Below are 20,879 nucleotides of genomic sequence, written 5' to 3' on the forward strand. Positions count from 1 at the left end.
AGACTACATTTACAGGTCTACTTACAAAACAAAGTTCTTAGTACCCTGACACAATTAAAACATAAATACTTTTGAATTAGCAAAAGCTAAAAAAACACACATTGAACTTAGAATAATTAAAATCAAGGCTGAATTTTAAAATGGCCAGGAATTTAGGTTTTAGGTTGTCAGGGGTTTAATCACTATAATTTTGGTTTCCTGGTATAATAACTAGATTTATGAGAGGCTCAAAGGAAATTTATCACTAAAAAAAAAAAAAAAAAAAAAAGAAGAAGAATGATAATGGCAGATAAAAGTACTTAGAGCCAGGCTCACTGGCATACCCTGAAATAAAAACCAGGGAGGGACTCCAGAGGATCACAAACTGGAGGCCAGCCTCAGCAACTTAGCAAGAGTTGGGCTGGGGATATAGCTCAGCTGGTAGAATGCTTGCCTAAGCATGCACTAGGCCCTTGGTTCAATCCCTAGTACTACCACCTCCAAAAAAAAAAAAAACACCTTAGCAAGACTCTCTCAAAATTTGAAAAATGGCTAGGGATATAACTTAGTGGTAAAGTATCCCTGGGTTCAATCCCCAATATCTGGGTTAAAAAAAAAAAAAAACAGTGCTTAGAATTATGCAGCTGAGAAAGTATTGTGTTTATAGAGCCACTGAGATAGGCCAAGCATGGCGGCACACACTACAATCCTAGCAAGTGGGTGATATAGGAGGATGGAAGTTCAAAGCCAGCCTCTACAACTTAGCAAAACCCTGTCTCAAAAAATACAAAGGGCTTTGGGATGTAGCTCAGTGTTTAAGCACCCCTTAGTTCAATCCCTAGTATACCCCACACCCACCACACACACACACACACACACACACACACAAATTGAGATAGGGCGGGGAATGCAGCTCACTAGTAGAGTGCTTGCCTACTAGCATGCACAAAGGCCCTGGGTTTAGCTCTCATTACCAGAAACATTTAATTAGTTAAAAGAATTCTTACCCTACCAGCTCACCTAACAAACATTTCATAAGTTAAAAGAATTCTTTCCCTACCAGTTCACCTTCTCAATTCTACATCAACTAAGCACAGAGGAAACTTCAGAATGACTTCAATACTATCAAGCTAACTTCTTGGGGAAAAAACCTAGCAAATTTAAGTATCTATGAGGAATATCACAAATTAAATCAAAAAACTGAATCTTCAATATCCATTACACTCATCATTGCACTTTTTTGTCCCTTGGGGGACAAGAGAGCGAAGGGTAGTACTGAGGATTATAAACAAAGCATTATACCACAGAGCTATATTCCCAGCCTTTTTTATTTTGAGACAGGGTCTCCCTAAGTTGCCCAGTCTGGCCTCAAATTTGTGATCCTTCTGCCTCAGGCTTCCTAGTAACTGAGATTACAGGCATGGGACACCATGTCCAGAGTTTGCACTTATTTGATAGTTGTTTTCAACTTTCTTTATTAGGTTACAGCAGATATGGCATACTTATCAAGATCACTGAACACTGAGCCAGGTGCCAAAGTACATGCATATAACCAATAAAGCTGGAAGCTGAGGAGGGAGGATCACAAGTTCAAGGCCAAGACCCCCATTTTCAAAAACTTTAAAAGGAATGAAATGTTGCTCAATGGTTAAGTACTGCTGGGATCAATCGCCAGCACCCAAAAAACAAACAAACAAACAAACCCAACGAGTGAGCATCAGAGAGAAAGCTATTCAAAATCTATTAAGTGCTGTGAGATATAGCAGGTCTGGTGGGCCATTTTCAAAATATAGTATTCAGCCTTAACTGGATCCAAATGTAGCCATTTTAATTACAGCCCTTCCCTTTGACTGCCTCAATTTTAAAATTAGCCAACTGCATAGACTATATCTGAGTCCTCCAATCAAGGCGAAAGGCATCACTATGTTAGGTATATTAACCAGGGAACATCCCACCAGGTAAGCTTGCTAGCCAGGTTCTGTAGTAAGCCTTTCTGTTAAGAAGTAAAAGTTTGCCTTGCTCACCCACTTTCAAGCATGTGACTGATTTCTTACAGTACCTCATTATTTCTAACAATGTTAAAAAAAAAAAAAAAAGGAAGAAAGGAGCAAAGGGGACAATATAAGCCCACACCTGTAATCATAAATTCAAGGTCTGCCTCAGCAACTTAACAAAACCCTGTCTCAAAATAAAAATGGCTAAGGATGTGGCTCAATAGTTAAGTGTACCTGTGTTCAATTCCTAATACAAAAAAAAAATGTACAAAAGAAACCTATTTGGGAGGGGAAGAAAATGTAAAACATGGACAGTATTTTTTCTATTAGATGTGATTTTCTTTTTCTGAACTTTCAAAATTTTTTCCAGACATTGAAAATACTCCACAAGGCAGTTCAAATAATTACATTTCAGATTACATAAAAACTATATTAACAATCATAATTAATAAAGGATAACTATGAAAATTTTAAGATACTGAAGCAACAATCAAAAGAAGCAAAACAGCCAGGCATGGTGGTGCATGCCTATAATACCAACAAGTCAGGAGTCTGGGGCAAGAGCCCCATTAACGTAGCAAGGTTCCAAGTAATTTAGTAAGAATCTGTCCCCAAAAAAATAAAATAAAATGGGTTGTGGATGTGGCTCAGAGGTTAAGCACCCCGGGTTCAATCCCTGGTACCAAAAAAAGAAAAAAGGCAGAAAAACAAAAACTATAATAACACCATATAGTTCTATGCCAGACTGTATTAAAATCAATTCAAATGCACTATAATCCTTAATGTTCAAATTATTTTCATTTTAGTGATAAAAGAAACCTGATCAAGCTCACACAGCTAAAAACACCAGAGCCAAGATACGAATCCAATTCTAACTCCAAGTCTCAAGTATCACTACATTTCCAAGAGAAAGGAATTAGATTTGTTCTCTATCAGCTAAAAACATTTTCCTAAGAAAATATTTTTTTAAAAACAAAAAGTTGGCACCACAAGAAAAGAAATTTAAATACACATACCTCTACTTCATCTCCTTCACTAATTTCTTTTTTTATATCAGGTGGTGGTGGTAATCTAACTTCATTAAATGGAACCTGGCGTTCTGGTTGCCAACTGAAGGATGAGAAAAGGAATGAATTTTAAAATACATATTCTAACAGCATCTAATATGGAAGCTATATAGTCTATGTTTAACGCCATATATTTTCAGGTTAGCTTTTCATTTAATTTTCCCTAAAGAGGAAAAAAACATATTAATACTATTAATTTCCTAAATAATTTCATTGAAGTAGAACAGATTTTACATGACTTGATGAAATTTATAAATAATCAACATTGATAATAGTGTATGACTTTCCAAATTACTCATTGTTAAGAATGGTTTACGGCTTTATTCTGCAAATAAGAGACTAAGTTTAGAGTAACCACTAAGGTTTGAAATAATACCAAAAAATGGTGGGATTAATTTATTTCAAACACAACTATGTGACTTGTCAAAAATTATAAAGTTTCACAGTAGATTTACAAAATAAAAACTACATGCACATGCTCACAAGTACAAAAAAAAAAAACAGCAATTTAGGTGGGACATATAGCTCAGGAATAAAGTGTGTGCCTATCATGCACACAACCCTGGGCTTGATCCACAGCATTCAAAAAAACAAACTTTTTTAAAGGCAATTTTTTGAATAGTTGAATTACAAAACATTTCATATTGTCCTTTTCAATTTATCTTTTCTGGGCTGGGGATGTGGCTCAAGCGGCAGCGCGCTCGCCTGGCATGCGTGCAGCCTGGGTTCGATCCTCGGCACCACATACAAATAAAGATGTTGTGTCCGCCGAAAACTAAAAAATTATTAAAAAAAAAAAATTTATCTTTTCTACAATGGATATATACATTATAATTAGGACCTAGGAAAAACTTGGTCTTTCTTTATAATAAATACGAATAGCTATTGCCTACTTGATAGGTTCTGTTGTATTTTAAGATGAACTGATAAAGCTATAAACATTTTTCCCTACTCTTAAATTCTCACAGGTTATATGCCTGGAACGTATACCAGCATATAAAAATGTTCTAAGGCCTTTATCTGCCAAAGCTGGGTAAAGCAACAGTTGCCAAATACAAAACTGGAGTGTACTTCCTTTCCACCATTATTGTCAAAATGGTAGATGCTCAGAGAGAGACATCATCTCAATACTGCTTTCTATATGAAGCAGTTGGCAGACAAACATCTTTTATTATTATTATATTGTGTGCATAGTGCTGGGGAATTGAACCCAGGACCTCCTGTAACAAGCACTCTACCACTGTGCAAAATCCCCCAGCTCCAAGCAAAGACCTTTTCAGGAAATAACAGAAGCAGCTTAAAAGTGGAATTTGAACAGTTCTTTCACTGTCAATTAAATTGTGCTCTTTTATAAGCCTTCTCAACCAAGCCTAGCTTACTGTCTTGCTCACTTTAGACTGCCTAGCCCTTATAATATTTGTAGAATTAGTTCATATTGATTAAAACCAAGCAGTTAAAGTGATCTGATATTTTATTTTCTCTAATATTAGTCATTTGGAAAGCCTTTTACAGTATCATTTCAAAATTCTGGGATTACAATTTAAGCATATTACAATATCACTTTATTTTTCTACAAAAACAACTTACTGAATCAAATCAAATCATGTTTTGCAAAGACAAAGGACTTGGGGGGAAAAAAAGAAAAAAAAAAAAAAAACTAGGAGCAGAAAAAGGAGTGAAAGGTTACCAAAATTGGGCTTATTTGAACTCATAAGGTGATCAAGCACCCAATGCACTTCCACTTAAAAACAAAATCATTTGGCTTACTGGCAGTAGGAACATGCAAACACAGATTAGTACTTCCACTCTATAAAATTAATCTTTGTTGAAAAAATAACTTACTTATTTTCAAAAACAACTGTTAGGGAATCTTCATGAACATCTTTGATAAATCCCTGCAGAGATACAAAACATTAAAATCTCATCATTATTGTTAAACATTACATAATCCTATAAAGCTACAATTAGATATGAAGACAATGTGAAATACTTAAAAAGAACATAGGGTTTTGAATTTAGGCAGGTATGGGTTTCAGTTTCATCTCCTTTTGTGAAATGTATGATGTTTAAGTACTTAAATTCTCTGAACCACACTTTTAATATAGTACCACCTATCTTGAATTCAGCAAAAAATAAATGTTCATCCTTGGATTATATGTTCTGGCTCAGTAAGTCAGAATTTTAGTGCTGCGACTAGAGTACAGTGTTTTGAACTGTGTCTAAGCGTCAAGGTCTGTAATCTGGTGCCAGAATTTACCTCAGTTCTAACACTTGCATATTCTTGAGCACAGTTTAATAGTTAATTAGGTATCTTACCTCATAAAACTATAAATTAAATAAATATCCAGCACAAGTGACAGAGTAAGAACTCAATTAAATTATGTCACAAATATTAAATTGTAGCCATCTAAAGTATAAAGGCATTCTGAATAGTAGCTTTAACAGTATCTTTCTATCTACTTCTCTTTTCCCTTTCCTTTTTTTTATTTTTTTTTAATTTTTATTGTTGGTTGTTCAAAACATTACATAGTTCTTGATATATCATATTTCACACTTTGATTCAAGTGGGTTATGAACTCCCATTTTTACTCTTTTCCCTTTCCTTTAAAAAAAAAAAAAAAAAAAACTGTTAAAGCCCAGCATGATAGCTTACACCTGTAATCACAGCGACGAGGGAAGCTACAGCAAGGACTTCAAGTTCAAGGCCAGCCAGCAACTTAGTGAGACCCTGTCTCAAAAGGACTGGGGACACAGCTCAATGGTCAAGAGTCCCTGGATTTAATCTCCAGAACCAAAAGAAAAAAATAATGAAAAACAATTTAAATATTTAACTAATATTTAAATATCTATTATATTTCAGACACTATTCTGAGCAAATTAAATTACAAAACAATGCCAGGCATGATGACACGTCTGTAATCCTAGAATTTCTGGAGGCTGAGGCATGAGGACCCCAAGTACAAATACAGCCTCAGCAATTCAGTGAGGCCTTAAGCAACTTACCAAGATCAGATTTAAAAAAAAAAAAAAAAAGAAGAAGAAGAAAGAAAGAAAGAAAGAAAAGAAAAGAAACTGGGAATTTGGCTCAGTGGTAAAGTGCCCCTGGGTTCAAAAAGCACAAAAAGATTAGTCTGGGGCTGGGGATATGGCTCAAGTGGTAATGTGCTCGCCTGGCATGCGCGGGGCAGGGCGGTGGGTTCGATCCTCAGCACCACATAAGATAAAATAAAAAGATGTTGTGTCTGCCAAAAACTGAAAAATAAATATTGAAAAATTCTCTCTCTTCTCTCTCTAAAAAAAAAAAAAAAATGGTCTTTTCTAGTACAAAAAGAAAAAAATATACAAATATATTTACACATACAAATATGTATGTATATATGTATATATGTACATGAAACAATCTGTCAATGATTAAAAACCCAAAAGCAGATCAATCCCAGAAAATCTTTGAAACTGAAGGAAGTCTAAGAGAACATAAGTAACAGCTGCGATTATCACTATTTTAATAACTTAATATGACCAAGGGCAGAAATGTAGGTAATCCTCTAGTTCTGTCCTGTCATATTTGCTACTCAACTGAATTATCTTTGTAATTTGTCACTTTTCTCCTCTACAGTCCCAAATTCCTTTTATCTCATCTGCTTTGTGCTACAGCATATTTCCATGCAAATATCTTCAGGAGTCCTAAAACTCAGAGGATTACCTCCAGTTTCAAGAGTGCTAATAACCACCAGGTGGTGGCACAGGCCTGGAATCCCAGCTACATGGGAGGCTGAGACAGGATGGCCATGAGTTCAAAGCCAGCCTCAGCAATTCAGCAAGGCCCTTAAGCAACTCAGTGAGATCATGGCTCCAGTTCTGATTTTCAGACAGTTTTTTTGCTAAATTGCTCAGGCTAGCCTCAATTGTACACTTCTCCTGCCTCATCCTCCCATGTAACTGGGATTCTCAATTTTTAAGAAATATTTTAGGAACTGAAATTTTCCAAGTTCATAAATATTAATTAGTAAATCATCTCTTACCATCAGATTCTAGTCATATTTTCAACTCTCACTAACACTTCCAATCCTTCAAAAAGAAACTTGAGTTTGGACAGTGAAACTTTCTAGTTTCTGTATAATAGAATACAAATCAGAATTCCATCCAAACCAACAGAAAATTCTGCTAATCATAATAAAAATTTTTTTTATCAATCTAAAAATCCATGCTTAGCCCATCGTGGTGGGGCAGGCCTACAATCTCTAAGGATGAGGTAGGAAGATTTCAAGTTCAAAGTCAGCCTCAGCAAGTTAGGGAGACCCCTTTCTCAAAAAAAAAAATGAAAAAGGCTAAGGACTTGGCTCAGTGGTTAAGCACCTCTGGGTTCAAACCCTGGTGTGTGTGTGTAGGTGTATAGGTGTGTAGGTGTGTTTGTGTATGGGGACACGGGGGGGGGGGGGGACAGAGGGAAGGGGGGAGGGAGGGGGGAGGGAGGGACAGAGGGAAGGAAGACCATGCTTAATCACTCCCCCACAAATATTTTACACCCCTGAATGTGTCAATTTCGCACATTTATACAAACTATAAACAAACCTTTAGAAATCCATCCTTATTGGTAATTTCTTTCCACAATAAGAAACAATAGATTAAGGTAAACAGACCATTCTCAAAATAAAAATGTAAACAACCAATAAATAAATGAAAAATGCTCAACATCTTTAGCCATCAGGGAAATGCAAATCAAAACTACACTGAGGCCAGGCAGGATGGTGCACACCTGTAATCCCGGCATCTTGGGAAGCTGAGGATCAGGTAGGAAGATCACAAATTCACAGCCAGCCTCAGCAGCTTAGTGAGATCCTGTCTCAAAAAATAAAAAAGGGCTGGAGATGTAACTCAGTGGTAAAATCCTCCTGGGATAAATCTCCTATACCCTCAAAAAAATAAAGCTACGCTGAGATTCCATCTCAGTTCAGTCAGAATGACTATTATCAGGAATTTTTTAAATACTGGTAAAAATAGCAATGCTAGTAAGGATGCACAGACAAGAGCAGGAGGATCTTAACATATACACTGTCGATGGGAATATAAATTACTACACATCCACTATGAAAAAGCATGAAGATTCCTTTAAAAAAGAAAAACGAAAATGACCTACTGTATTATCCAACTATACCACTCCTACGTGTGTATGTATGTATATGTGTGTGTATGTATGTATGTATGTATGTATGTATATATATCTCCAAAGGTATCAAAGCCAGCATACAAAAAAGGCCTACATACCATATTTACAGAGCCCTATTCACAATAGCCAAGTTATGGAATCAGTTTAAATGCTACAGACGAATTGGTTTATATACAATATAGTATTATCCAACCATAATGATGAATGAAACAATGTCGTTTGCAAGAAAACAGATGAAAGTGGAAATCATCATGTAAAGTGAAATAGGCCAGACACAAAGCAGTATTGCAAGTTTGCTCTCATGTGAAATCTAGAAAAAAAATGCTTTGAGTAAATAATGACATAAAAGTAGAAGGGGGAGAGAAAGGGGACCAAGGGAAAGAAGGGGTAATGGTTAGGGAAGGAAGCAGGGGAATTGTCAAAGGAGGGGTAAGCCGTAGGGAGAGTGGAAATACCATAATGAAACTCATTAATTAGTATAATTAATATGTACTAATTATAACTTAAAATTGCTTGGAATATGTCCCCTCACCCAAATAAAAGACCTAATACCTAGTATTTAAGTATCTTAAGACATTTGTACTAGTAGGCAACAACTTTGGAGGCTGAAGCAGGAGGATTCAAAGTTCAAGACCAGCCTCAGCAACTCAAGGAGATCGGTCTTAAAAAATAAAAAGGGGCTGGGAATGTAGCTCAATGATACAGCACCCATGGGCTCAATCCCCTGTACTGAAAGGGAAAAAAAACATTTATAATATAATGAAAAATTCCTTATGTTCTACTTGTCAAATCCTATTTCATAGGCATAAGGTATTTACTATGTCCCCACTGCCCACAGAGCTGGGGGATTGAATCCTAAGGTCCCCTACAATCTAGGCAATTGCTCTATGACTGTGCTACACACACAGTCCCAGACCTAAGTACTTCTAATGACCAGATCTCTAACACTTAGTGCATTTAACATAATACAGGCACTATCTATTTTTTAGGTTTTTAGGTGGACACAATATCTTTATTTTACATTTATGTGGTACTGAGGATAGAACCCAGTGCCTTGTGCATGCTAAGGGAGCACTCCACCATTAAGCCAAAACCCCAGCCCCCACACACACACAAGTACTATTTTTAAAGGTGCTTTGGTGTTCTCGAAGCCACCAGAACAATGCTAGGTTGTCATCTGTACAATACACCCAAAAAAGTCAGGGTTGGGTCTTTAGCAAAAATCACTGTCAAAATGCACCGTTAACAATAGCCACATTTGTCTGCACATGGCACAGAAAGGCTTTAGGCCTTTCATCTGGCCCAGAACTCGAAAGACCCTCCTTATCATCAATTTCACTTTCTACAATTTTACTTACCCAACTGTCAATTATAATCCAAAACTCTTAAATGGAAAATTCCAGAAATAAGCAATAAATTTTGAATTCACTTTCTTGAAAAGGTATCTATATAAAAAAAATAATAATACTAACCAGTTTCAGGTATCCAATGGGGAACTCTGATCATACATCATGATAATAAGACTACTGTGTTTCTCAAAACTTTTCAAGTTTTTTTCTTCTTCCCATACATATACAAACGGGAAAGGTTCCAAAGCATCATTATGAAATGTTCACTTTAGTTACTTTATTTAGCCCAATATCTGGTTAGAATGGATACTCTTAACTATAACTTAATTAATAAGACAATATAACACATCTGAAGAGTGATCAAAATCTTAAAAATTTTATCTCCATGTCTGATTGAACAAACAAACAAAAGCAAACAGGACTTCACACAAAGGAATACCATGAATTGAAATGTACACTGAGGAGGGCAGTTGGACAAAGTAGCAGGAATCTCTGAGCAGTGGACTGAACTCTAAGTGAAGCTTTTCAAATGCAATCTACCCTAAAATAAAATTAAAGGAAAACATTCCTTAATGATACAGTGAGGCAGAAAATTAATCAAAAATCAATACACTTACAGATGTAAAAAAAAAAAAAAGTTTTAAACAGTAAGCTGAAAAAATAAAAGAAAAAAGGTATTCTATTCACACTAAAAATTTACTCACTATAAAACTAAATCTTACTAAGGCCCTCAATAAAAACTGAAATGGGATATCATCATGTTAAGGGAAGTACAGGACCTATGTGCAGAAATCTTTGAAACACTTGTGATTATAAATGAAAATTTAGAAAAACAAAGCACCATCTTCTTATATAAGTTTTGATAATGTAAGTTTCCATATGCACCTAAAATTAACCTATAATTTCTATGGAATCCCACTAAAATGTTAAGGGAGCATATGTACTGTTAGGGGAGTGTATGTATTCTAGAGAAAAATAAAGTAAAATCTACCTTGTTATTTTAAAGGCACTGAAATTGGAAACGAAAGGCAGGTACATATCAAGCACTAATGCTTACTTTAATACTACAATAATTACCAGGTTTTGTGACACTCACCTGTAATCCCAGCTATTCAGGAGGCTGAGGCACAAGCATTGCAAGCAAATTCAAAGCCAGCCTCAGCAACTAACTTGGTGAGGCCCTAAGCAATTTAGCAAGACCCTGTCTCAAAATTTAAAAAGGACTGGCTGGCGATGTGGTTGAGAGTAGGAAGATGAGAGCCTTACAGTGGCATGCACCTGTAATCCCAGCTACTCAGAAGACTGAGAGAAGAGTATCATAAATTCAAGGCTAGCTTTAGCAATTTCATGAGACCTTTTTCAAAATAAAATAAAATAATAAGGGCTAAGAATATAGGTTGGTGGTAGAGTGCCCCTGGGTTCAATCTCCAGTCCAGGCCGGGAAGGGGAAAAAAAGTGCTGAAAGACTGCACTGGCCCAAGCTCAGTGGTGCACAACTGTAATCCCAGCAACTGGGGAAGCTAAAGGCAGGAGGATCTGGAGATCAGCTTCAGCAACTTAGGAGACGTTCATCAACTTAGCAAGACTGTCTCAAAAACTAACAAGGACTGAGATGGAGCTCAGTGGTAAAAGCACTCCATGGAATAAACTGCCAATATCCCCCATTAAAAAAAAAAAAAATTTGAAAGATTGGTATTTTAAATGTAGCCAAAATCAGAAAAAAATAAATTATGGACCTGGCTGAAAGTTACCTAATGACACTATATTATGATAGACAAATTTTTACTTATGAACCTTCCAAGCCCCTTATTTTCAAGAAAAGGAAAATTATAACAATAGGTATCTACACAACCCCTATATTTCATACCCCAGTTTATAAATACCAGTTCAAAAATCTCATCTTTCTGCAGCTCTTTCCATCATTATGAACCAGATGACAAGATTTAAATCCAGCAGTGGAGGTAGTAGTGACACATACTTCTGATTCCAGCTTGGGGAGACTAAGGAAAGTGGATTCCAAATTCAAGGCTAGCGTGGGCAACCTAGGGAGATCCAATCTCAATATAATATTAAAAAGGGATGCACAGTTGCTCATCTCTGGGTTCAATCCCTGGTATTCGCAGAAAAAGGAAAAAAAAAAAAAAGATTTACTCTGGAAGCAATATTCATCAGGAGAAAATTGGTACCTTTTATAGTTCCAGAACAAAACGTCAAAATCTAGTTCCCAACTGGAAAATCAGTTATGTCCAAGACATGGGCTTTAGTTTAAAAGAAAATTATTGCTTAAAAAACACAACAACATCAGAGGCCTTGAGTAATGGCTTAAGAAATCTTAAGTAGAGATCCATAAATCCTTTGGAGACCATTCTACTAAACCCATTACAAACATCATCTGCACCCAGAAAAATTCCTTTGAATATTAACCACCACTGCAAAAGAAAAAGGGGAAAAAAAATAAAAACCACCAATGCATTCCTATTACACAATTTACAACACTAAACTCCTTATAAAAGGAAAACAAACTTAAAAACCTGAATACTCCGCAAACGACCATAAACTGTAATCAAGAACTCAAGAGCTTGAATCCACACAGTTAAACTTAGAATGAGAAGCGTGAAGTCCAGAACCAAAAATCCAAGATTTGTAGTCCAAAGTGTCAAATGCTATATTTCATTTTTTCTCCCCAAAACAGACCTGGGAGTCAAAATCAGGCCCCCATGCACTCTAGCACCCAGTGTGCTTAAATTTCAAAATTGTCAGAAACACAGATTGCAAAACAAACTACAAACAGCAAAAGAAAAGCTAGGAGAAACACTAGCATCTTTCTAAATGGAGGTCAGAACCATTCCTCAGCGTAGTCATTAACTTTTTGATAATTCCACTCACAAAAGTAAAACCGAGAGGAGTGGAGTAGCACATTCCTGAAATTCCCAGCATCTCGGGAGGCTCAGACAGGAGGATCCCAAGTACAAAGCCAACCTCTGCAATTTGGCAAGGCTCTAAGTAACTTCCTGAGATCCATCCTGTCTCTATATAAATAAAATAACCTACTACCAAAAAAGAGAGTAAATAAAACTATTAAAAATTTTCATGGAAAAAAATAAAAATAAAAAAAATAAATAAAAAGCTTATTTTGCTATTAAAAAAAAAATTTCATGGTTTAAAAAGAATTTATTTCATGATTTAAAAACAATTTTTTTCATAGTAAAAAAAGAGATGTCAAGGATCTAAGCCTCCAGTTCACACTTATTCTCCTGAACAAGCAAAGAAACTATCAGATTCACAATACTGCTTCCTTCACACTTGACAAAGAATTCTTACGGTATAATTCAAGTAATACTAGTTTTAATAGTTGTATCAAAATTTTTCTCTTTTGTTTTTTGCCATGGATTACTGGAATTAAAGAAACATTTTTCTCTAAGACTTGACACCACAGTCAAAAATAATTTCACACTTTTTATTCTTTCTCCAAAGTGTTAAAAATGTTGCTTAGTATTGCCTGAAATCCCAACAACTCAATAGGCTGAGGCAAGAGGATCCAAAATCTGAGGCCAACCCCTCTTTAGCAAGACCCTGTTTCAAAAATATATATAAACAAACAAATAAATAAATGGCTGGGGTGCAGCTCAGTAGAAAAGCACATATTCACCTGGGCGAGATCTTGGATTCAATTCATATTAACATCCCATCACAAACAACCAAAAATAAGTAGCAGTTGACAGTTTAGTTCCTGAAGCAAACTTGTGATAAAGCACTGTATTTCTGAAAATAAACTCTTATTAAATTCTGCTCTACTAGAGACACTGGGCTCAGTTTGTTAGATGCTATAGATATAGAGCCTTTCTTCTATTCGTTCTCCCCCAACACATAAGTTGAAGATTACTGTTGAGAATAAATCTCATTAAAAAGATATAGCCTAGGAAAAAGGAAGTTACTGGCATGTTTAACACAAAATTTACCACCTCAGGTTTCTGTTTTTTAACAACTGTCAACAACAATTATCACTTGCTATCCCCTGATTAATTATCATTTTACTTACTGGTTCATTCTCTGGCCCAGTCTACCTTCCCAGCTCAAATTCTAATGATTAAAATCTCAGAAATCAGGATGCTTCTTACAGTTGAGGGCAATTTTAGAATAGCTGATAGCCACATGGCAGTCAGGATATGCTCAAACTTTGTTTGCATGTAATTTTTCTGTAATACTTGATTAAAACCCCTTGACTTCAGTCAATAAACCAATGAAGAATCATTTTAGGAAGGACTGGCATTTCTTATCAAGAAGGTGGGTCTGTTAACACCTTCTGATACCTTACAGTGTAGATGACAATTCTTGGAAAAAAAACAAACCCTGGAGATACACGAGTTTTGTTTTGTTTGGGGGGAGGGGGTTTACAAGGTAGTAAAATCCAGGGGATGCTTAACCACTGAGCAATACCCCAACCCTTTTTGAGAGAGGATCAATAAGTTACTTGGGGTCTAAACTAAATTGCTGATCCTGTCTCAGCTTCCGGTGTCACTGGGATTTTGGCAGGCGCCACTGTGCCCAATGAGGAGAGAGCACTTTTAAAGTATGCTTTGCAGCATCAATCCACTCCATGGCACTCAGAAAGATATGGTGAGAACAAACATCTTAATGTGAAGATGTTTTGACCATTTTTTCCCTTTGGTTGAGGGGATATACCAGGAAATGAACCCAGGGACATGACCACTGGCCACATCTCTAGTCCTATTTTGTATTTTATTTAGAGACAGGGTTCTCACTGTTGCTCAGCACTTTGCATTGCTGAGGCTGGCCTTGAACTCCCAATCCTCCTGCCTCAGCCTCCAGAGCTACTGGGATTACAATCGTGTTCCACCGTGCCCAGCTTGACCAATTTTATTTTCCTTCCATTTCCCATTTTATGCATGCAAGTGTTTAAAGGAGACCTCTAAAGTATACATAGTAATACTAAGAGAGGCCTGGGTTCAGTGGTGCATGCCTGTAATCCAGCAACTTGGGAGGCTGAGACAGAAGGATCTTAAACTTTGTCTCAAAATAAAAAGGGCTATGATGTGGCTCAGTGGTAAAGCACCCCTGGGTTCAATAGCTATACCCACCAAAAAAAATTAAAATTAGCAACAGTGCCTCTTACAACTGATGACATTTTAGGTACAAAGAAGCTGCACAGATCTATCATTAATTTTCCAAATATTTATGCAGAAACAATTTATTACCTGGATTCTAACTCAACTTCCAACAATTTAAACATCTCTAGCTTTGGTTTACTGACACCTCACATCAATGTGTCCACCATCAGAACATCCTTTTCCCAGTTTTATACCCTTACACGTATGGTCCCAGCCTCAGCATTTTACCAAAGTCCTAAGCAACTTAATGAGACCCTGTCTCTAAATAAAATATAAAAAGGGTTGGGGATGTGTGTTCAGTGATTAAGTGCCCCTGGGTTCAATCCCCAGTACCCCAATTAAAAAAAAAATCTGAATACAGCAAAAGTCTATATTATTTTTGCAATCTATTATTTATATTTATTTTGAACACATGGGTGCTCTATCACTGAGCTAGATCCCCAGCTCCCCTTTTTTTTAATTTATTTTACTCTGAGACAATGTCTAAATTACTAAGGTTGGCCTTGAACTTGTGATCCTTCTGCCCAAACCTCCTGAGTCACTACAATTACAGGCTTGTGCCACCATGTCCAGCTGCAATCTTTTATAACCAGGGTTCTAATACAGCACAATATAATAAGGCATCCACTATTGTGTAATGAGTTAATTTCTCTCATGCATGGTACTACCTCTGTGCCAAGGTTGAGAGAACTTAGAAAATATTGTTCTGGTGTTTTATAATTCAGTCTGAGAAAACTCAAGACTGAAAAAGTCTTACTGTCTCCAAGATCTGGGTAATCATTATTACCCAGGCAACTTCAGTTGAAGCTGCTTAAGCTGTGGTACTCTCATGTACTCAAAGGTATGCCAAGAATACTTAATACTACTCCCTTTCCTTAAAATATCTTGAGAGATTATCTCCCTTAACTCTTTTATGTTAAGTAATTGAAATAATTCATAAAAAAGTAAATATTTTATGTTCCTGGACTGTTTGCACAGTTAAATACAAAAAATAAAAATAGTCCTTATAAGAGCAAGGGAAAAACACTTCACCAAATGATGACATCAAAATATAGCCGTTTCACTGCTAAGATTTAAGTCTCATATCCATTACTTAATATGTGGTAGATAAAACAAGACTCAAAGCAATAAAGTAAATAAGACTCCTAACTAGCTTTATTTGTCAAAAGGCAAATCACAATGTTCCCTCTTTAAGGTCTCTATGATAGTCTTCTCAGAGCATCCCCAGAACTCTCTGGAGCAATTCTCAGCAGGGTTTATCAATACAGAATGAAATCAGCACCCCTGCATGCCAGATGTCATCCTCTCATCCTGATCCTAGAAATTAGGGAAGAGATGGGTAAGGAAGGAAGTACCTAATTCAATTCTTAAACGTGCATCACCCCACCCCCAAAAGAAACTTTTCATAGGTGAATTACTATTTAATACTTGGTGCTAGCACAACAGCCCATCTATCTATATGAATACTCAAAAACAGTTTTTGTTCTTTGCAGTGCTAAGGACTGAACCCAGGGACCAGGAATGTTTTATCATTGAGCTACACTCCCACTCCCCTCCCTTTCTTTCAGAACTGGGAACTGAATCCAGGGCCTTGTGCATGCCAGGCAAGTGTTCTACCAGCTATATATCCCCAAATCTTTTTATTTTTTGAGACAGGGTCTTACAAAGTTGCCCAGGCTGGCTTTGAACTTGTAATTCTTCTGCCTCAGCCTCCAGAGTCACTAAGATAACACACAAGTACCACACTGTACCTAGCAAAAATATTTCTTGATGTAGTAAATATTTCAATGTAAAAATAATTAAAACACTACAAAATAACCTAAGAAATTCTATGTATAACTAAGAAATTCTATGTATAACCAGTGCACAAGCTGTTTTAACTAGGATTGCTTTAAAGGGAGAAAAACATAAAATAAAAACTTTTCTATGTCCAGGAATTCCATCAAGAAGACAGGAAAGGGGACACCTGAATTAAGTCACAGGTTAAGTCAAAGGCTTAATGTCCAATATACAAAAAGATCTCAAAAAATGACAAAAGGGTACCTCAACAGAAAAATAGGCAAAAGTAGTTTGTCAACATTTACTAGTAGTGGTTTTTTAAGTTCTCCACCAAGCTCTCCTATTCTTTGAAATCTAATGGAAACAGATATGCAGAGTGACCAAAAAAAGACAATGAAATTACTATAAACTTGGGAATGGTTGAATTTGATATTCTTATGAAAATTATGTAACAACTACAAATAAATCACAGTACACATAAAAAATATGCAAATGACTCCATTTTTATGGAACATGCTGAAAAGTTTTATTAGGGAGCTGTACTAGGGGTTAAACCCAGGGGCGCTTAACAACTGAGCGATAACATCGCCAGCCCTTTTTATTTTTTAATTTGAGAAAAGGTCTCCCCAAGTAGCTTAGGGCCTCATTAAGTTGCTGAAACTGGTTTTGAACTTGCTATCCTACTGCTTCAGATTCCTGAGCCACTGGGATCATATGTGTGCCACCACGCCTGGCATACATTTGTATCTGAACATATTAGAGTCTATGAACATGGAGAGAAATCTGAAATAATGTGTACTGGGCTACAAAACAAAGAGTACCTGAAACTGAAGGGAGAGAGAGTGGGGTGGGTGGGGTGAGGGGAAAATCGAGCTTATGTATCATACCTATCATGTCTATAAAAAAATCAATGTATTTGTGAATACATAAACATTTTTTTTTTTTTTAGAAAGAGTTGAGAGTGTTAGCAGAGCTTGGTGGCATGTGCCTGTAATCCCAGAGGCTCAGGAGGCTGAAGTGGGAGGACAGCAAGTTCAAACCTTTGTGAGACACTAAAGGTGAGGAAGTTAACAGTCCCCATAGTCCCCTTGAAAAGGATGAGAGGTAGGCCCTTGAGCCTGACAACATGCATACAGTTAAAAAAGAGTGGAGATGTATCTTTAACACTTTTTGTCAACCAGCACTTGTTCCATATAGCACATATGTATACACATACATCACGACACTCTGGATTACAAGTTTTATACCTCTAATGATCTCATATCTACAATTTTATTAAGAAACCTTTTACATGTTCACAAGAATTTTTTTTTTTTTTTTTGGTACCAGAGATTGAACGTAGGAATGCTTAACCACCAAGCCACATCCCCAGCCCTTTTTTTTATATTTTATTAAAGACAGGGTCTCACTGAGTTGCTGAGACTGGGTTTGATCTCTGGATCCTCCTGCCACAGCCTCCCGAGTTGCTGGGATTACAGTTGTGCACCACCATGCCCATTACTAAAAGATCTTCACTGCAATTCAAAACCAACAAAAAGCACCATTTATTACAGACTATTACTGCAATGAAAAAATTTCTTAGGGCTGGAGATATAGTTCAGTTGGTAGAATGCTTGCCTCACATGCACAAGGCTCTGGGTTCAATCCCCAGCAACACACACACACACACACACACACACACACACAAAAAAAACTTCTCATTCAGGCAAAGGCATGCTTCCAGTTCCAGCTGATCGAGAGGCTGAGGCAGGAGAATCAATCATTTGAGCCCAGTGTTCAAGACAAGCCTGGGCAATATGGCAGTCCCATGGGGGGAGGGGGCCTTGCCAAGGTAGCACATACCTGTTAATCCTACAACTCAGGAGGTTGAGGCAGGAGGATCATAAAAAGTTCAAAGCCACCCTTGGCAACTTAACGAGGCCCTGCCTCAAAATACAAAATAAAAAGGGTTGGGGACGTAGTGCAGGTGTTAAGAGCCCATGGGTTCAATCCCCAATACTAAAATTTTTAAAAATTAAAAAAATGAAGGCCCCTGAGTTCAATGCCAGGTAACCCCCCCCCCCATTCAACTATAAAGAACATTTTTTTGGCTGACATTTTTAATTTTTTTTTCGTACCATGAATTGAGCCCAGGGGTGCTTTACCACTGAGTCACATCCCCAGCCCATTTATAAATATTGAGACAGAGTCTGTTGCTTAGGGCCTCATTAAATTGCTAAGGTTGACTGTGAACTTGCAATTCTCCTGCTTCAGGCTCCCAAACCCCTGGGATTACAGGTGTGGGTCACCACACCCACCAGAAACATATTTTTAAACAATTATATAACTAAACCTACAAAACAAAAATTACTTCAAATCAATAGACACTTATTCTGATGAATACATGTTCTACAAAAAGTCTGCAAATTTACTAACTATACTAAAAATTACAAAAATTATTGCATCCTTATGGACTAAGTTCTTTTTTTTTTTAGAGAGAGAGAGAATTTTTTTAATATTTATTTTTTAGTTTTCGGCGGACACAACATCCTTGTTTGTATGTGGTGCTGAGGATCGAACCCGGGCCGCACGCATGCCCAGGCGAGCATGCTACCACTTGAGCCACATCCCCAGCCCCATGGACTAAGTTCTAATATAGAAAAAATTATTGCAAACAAGCCTTCAGCATTCATTAACACTGAGTTTTTAACTATTCTGAATAGAAGAACAGAGGGCAATAAGAATGTGAAGATTGCATAATACATAATATCTACTACTTCTTCATACTAGTAATGTTCTTGACTTAATAACATAAACTTATAAGATTTATCAGTTCTTTTTTGTTTTGGTACTGAAGACTGAACCTAAGGCCAGTTGTACCACTGAGTTACATCCCAGACCTTTTTATTTTTTTAAGACAGAGTCTAAATTACTGAACATCTTGCTAAATTACTGAGTTGGCCTCAAACTTGGGATCCTCCCGTCTCAGCCTCCCGCATCACTGGGATTACAGACATGTACACCACCATATTTACTCTAACATTTCTTCTTTAAAATGGAGTAACTTTGTTTCCAAATGGCCACCCATAGCTATTACAACATTACAGTTGCAAAGAGTTGAGGTTCCATTTACTTAGTCTCCAAGTGTATATACAGTTCTGTAACAAACATCTCAAAGTGACCAGGATCAGTACCCCTAAAAAAGCTATTTAAGTTCAGTTTGAGCCAAAATTGTTAAGGATATAGTTTTGTACATACATAAGGTTACTAAGATCACACAATTAGTGTCCAGAGCTAAGATTAATTCATTTGTTCATTCAAATATATAAATGAAAACAAGTTATTACAAAACTTAAATCTTTAAAATAATGTAAAATACTATAAAAAAGTTAAAAAGGGAAAAACAATTTATTTATGATTAATCAGCCAGATTAAGAAAGGGGGTGGATGGAAACTTGAGTAATATGCCCCATGATCCTTAAAATTATCTCCCCATCCCCACCCCCTCCCAGGAACTGAGGATTGAATCAAGGGGTGCTTTATCACTAAGTTCTTTTTTTTTTGAGACAGGATCTCACTAAGTTGCTGAAGCTGGACATGAACCTACAATACTCCTTCCTCAGTCTTCCTGAGTAGCTGGGATTACAGTCATGCACCACCATGCCCAGCCTGATCCTTAAAATATATTGAACAAGTACACGTATTCTTTTTGCCAACAATAACTACTTACTTCATCAGGGAGACTTCTTTATTCATCCTCCCAAAATAGATGAGTGAAAAATGCCGAGACTAGATAATGAGATAAGCTAAAACAATTGATACCAGTTATCTTGTTTTAAACAATGAGAAATGGGGACAGAAATCTGCTATTAAATAATCTTGAGATTTAATTTTACTATGTCTTTAAGCTTCTTTAAGGACAAATATGATGAGACTGCTATAGATGCACATGTTATACATGAACCTATGCATATTACATAGGTAGGTATACATCTAATGTTCAGATTAACAAAGCAATGTCTGGCTCATATTAATTTTGCTTTGTTCCAGCTACTCTTTTCAAAATTTGGTCCCAGAGAAGCCATCAGTATCATCTTCCTATTTATTAGCCAACCTTAAAGGAAAAACTCTTCTCAATTCTTTTGTTATTCAAAAATACTAAGTGGCAAAATTATTAAGAGATGACACCTCACTGGGCTGGGTATGTGACTCAGTGGTACAGCGTTTGCCTGGCATGGATAAGGCCCTGGGTTCAATTCCCAGCACAAGGGGGGGGGGGGGTGGGGGGGTGGAGACAGACATGACACATCATTAAAAAAAATTACTTGAGGCCAAGTGCCATGGCACATACCTACAAACCAAGGGACTCCGAAGGCTGAAGCAGGACAATTACAGAGGTGCTAAGCAAGTAAAACCTTGTCTCAAAAAAGGGCTGA

At 36.7% G+C, this 20,879-nt stretch overlaps 1 protein-coding gene across 5 annotated transcripts in view; it reads right to left on the minus strand.

Annotated features, from left to right (window-relative positions):
• Fxr1 (FMR1 autosomal homolog 1) overlaps positions 1-20,879 on the minus strand; it is a 68,203-nt gene that overhangs the window by 39,179 nt on the left and 8,145 nt on the right. For all 5 annotated transcript variants that reach the window (XM_027942102.2, XM_027942105.2, XM_027942101.2 and 2 more), the window contains exons 2-3: positions 4,883-4,935; positions 2,990-3,083 (exon numbers count right to left, since the gene is read on the minus strand). In XM_027942102.2, the coding sequence (XP_027797903.1) occupies positions 2,990-3,083; positions 4,883-4,935 (147 nt within the window). The remainder of the gene's footprint in view (positions 1-2,989; positions 3,084-4,882; positions 4,936-20,879) is intronic.

Source organism: Marmota flaviventris, chromosome 8 (assembly GCF_047511675.1).
Source record: "Marmota flaviventris isolate mMarFla1 chromosome 8, mMarFla1.hap1, whole genome shotgun sequence".
Lineage (NCBI taxonomy): Eukaryota > Metazoa > Chordata > Mammalia > Rodentia > Sciuridae > Marmota > Marmota flaviventris.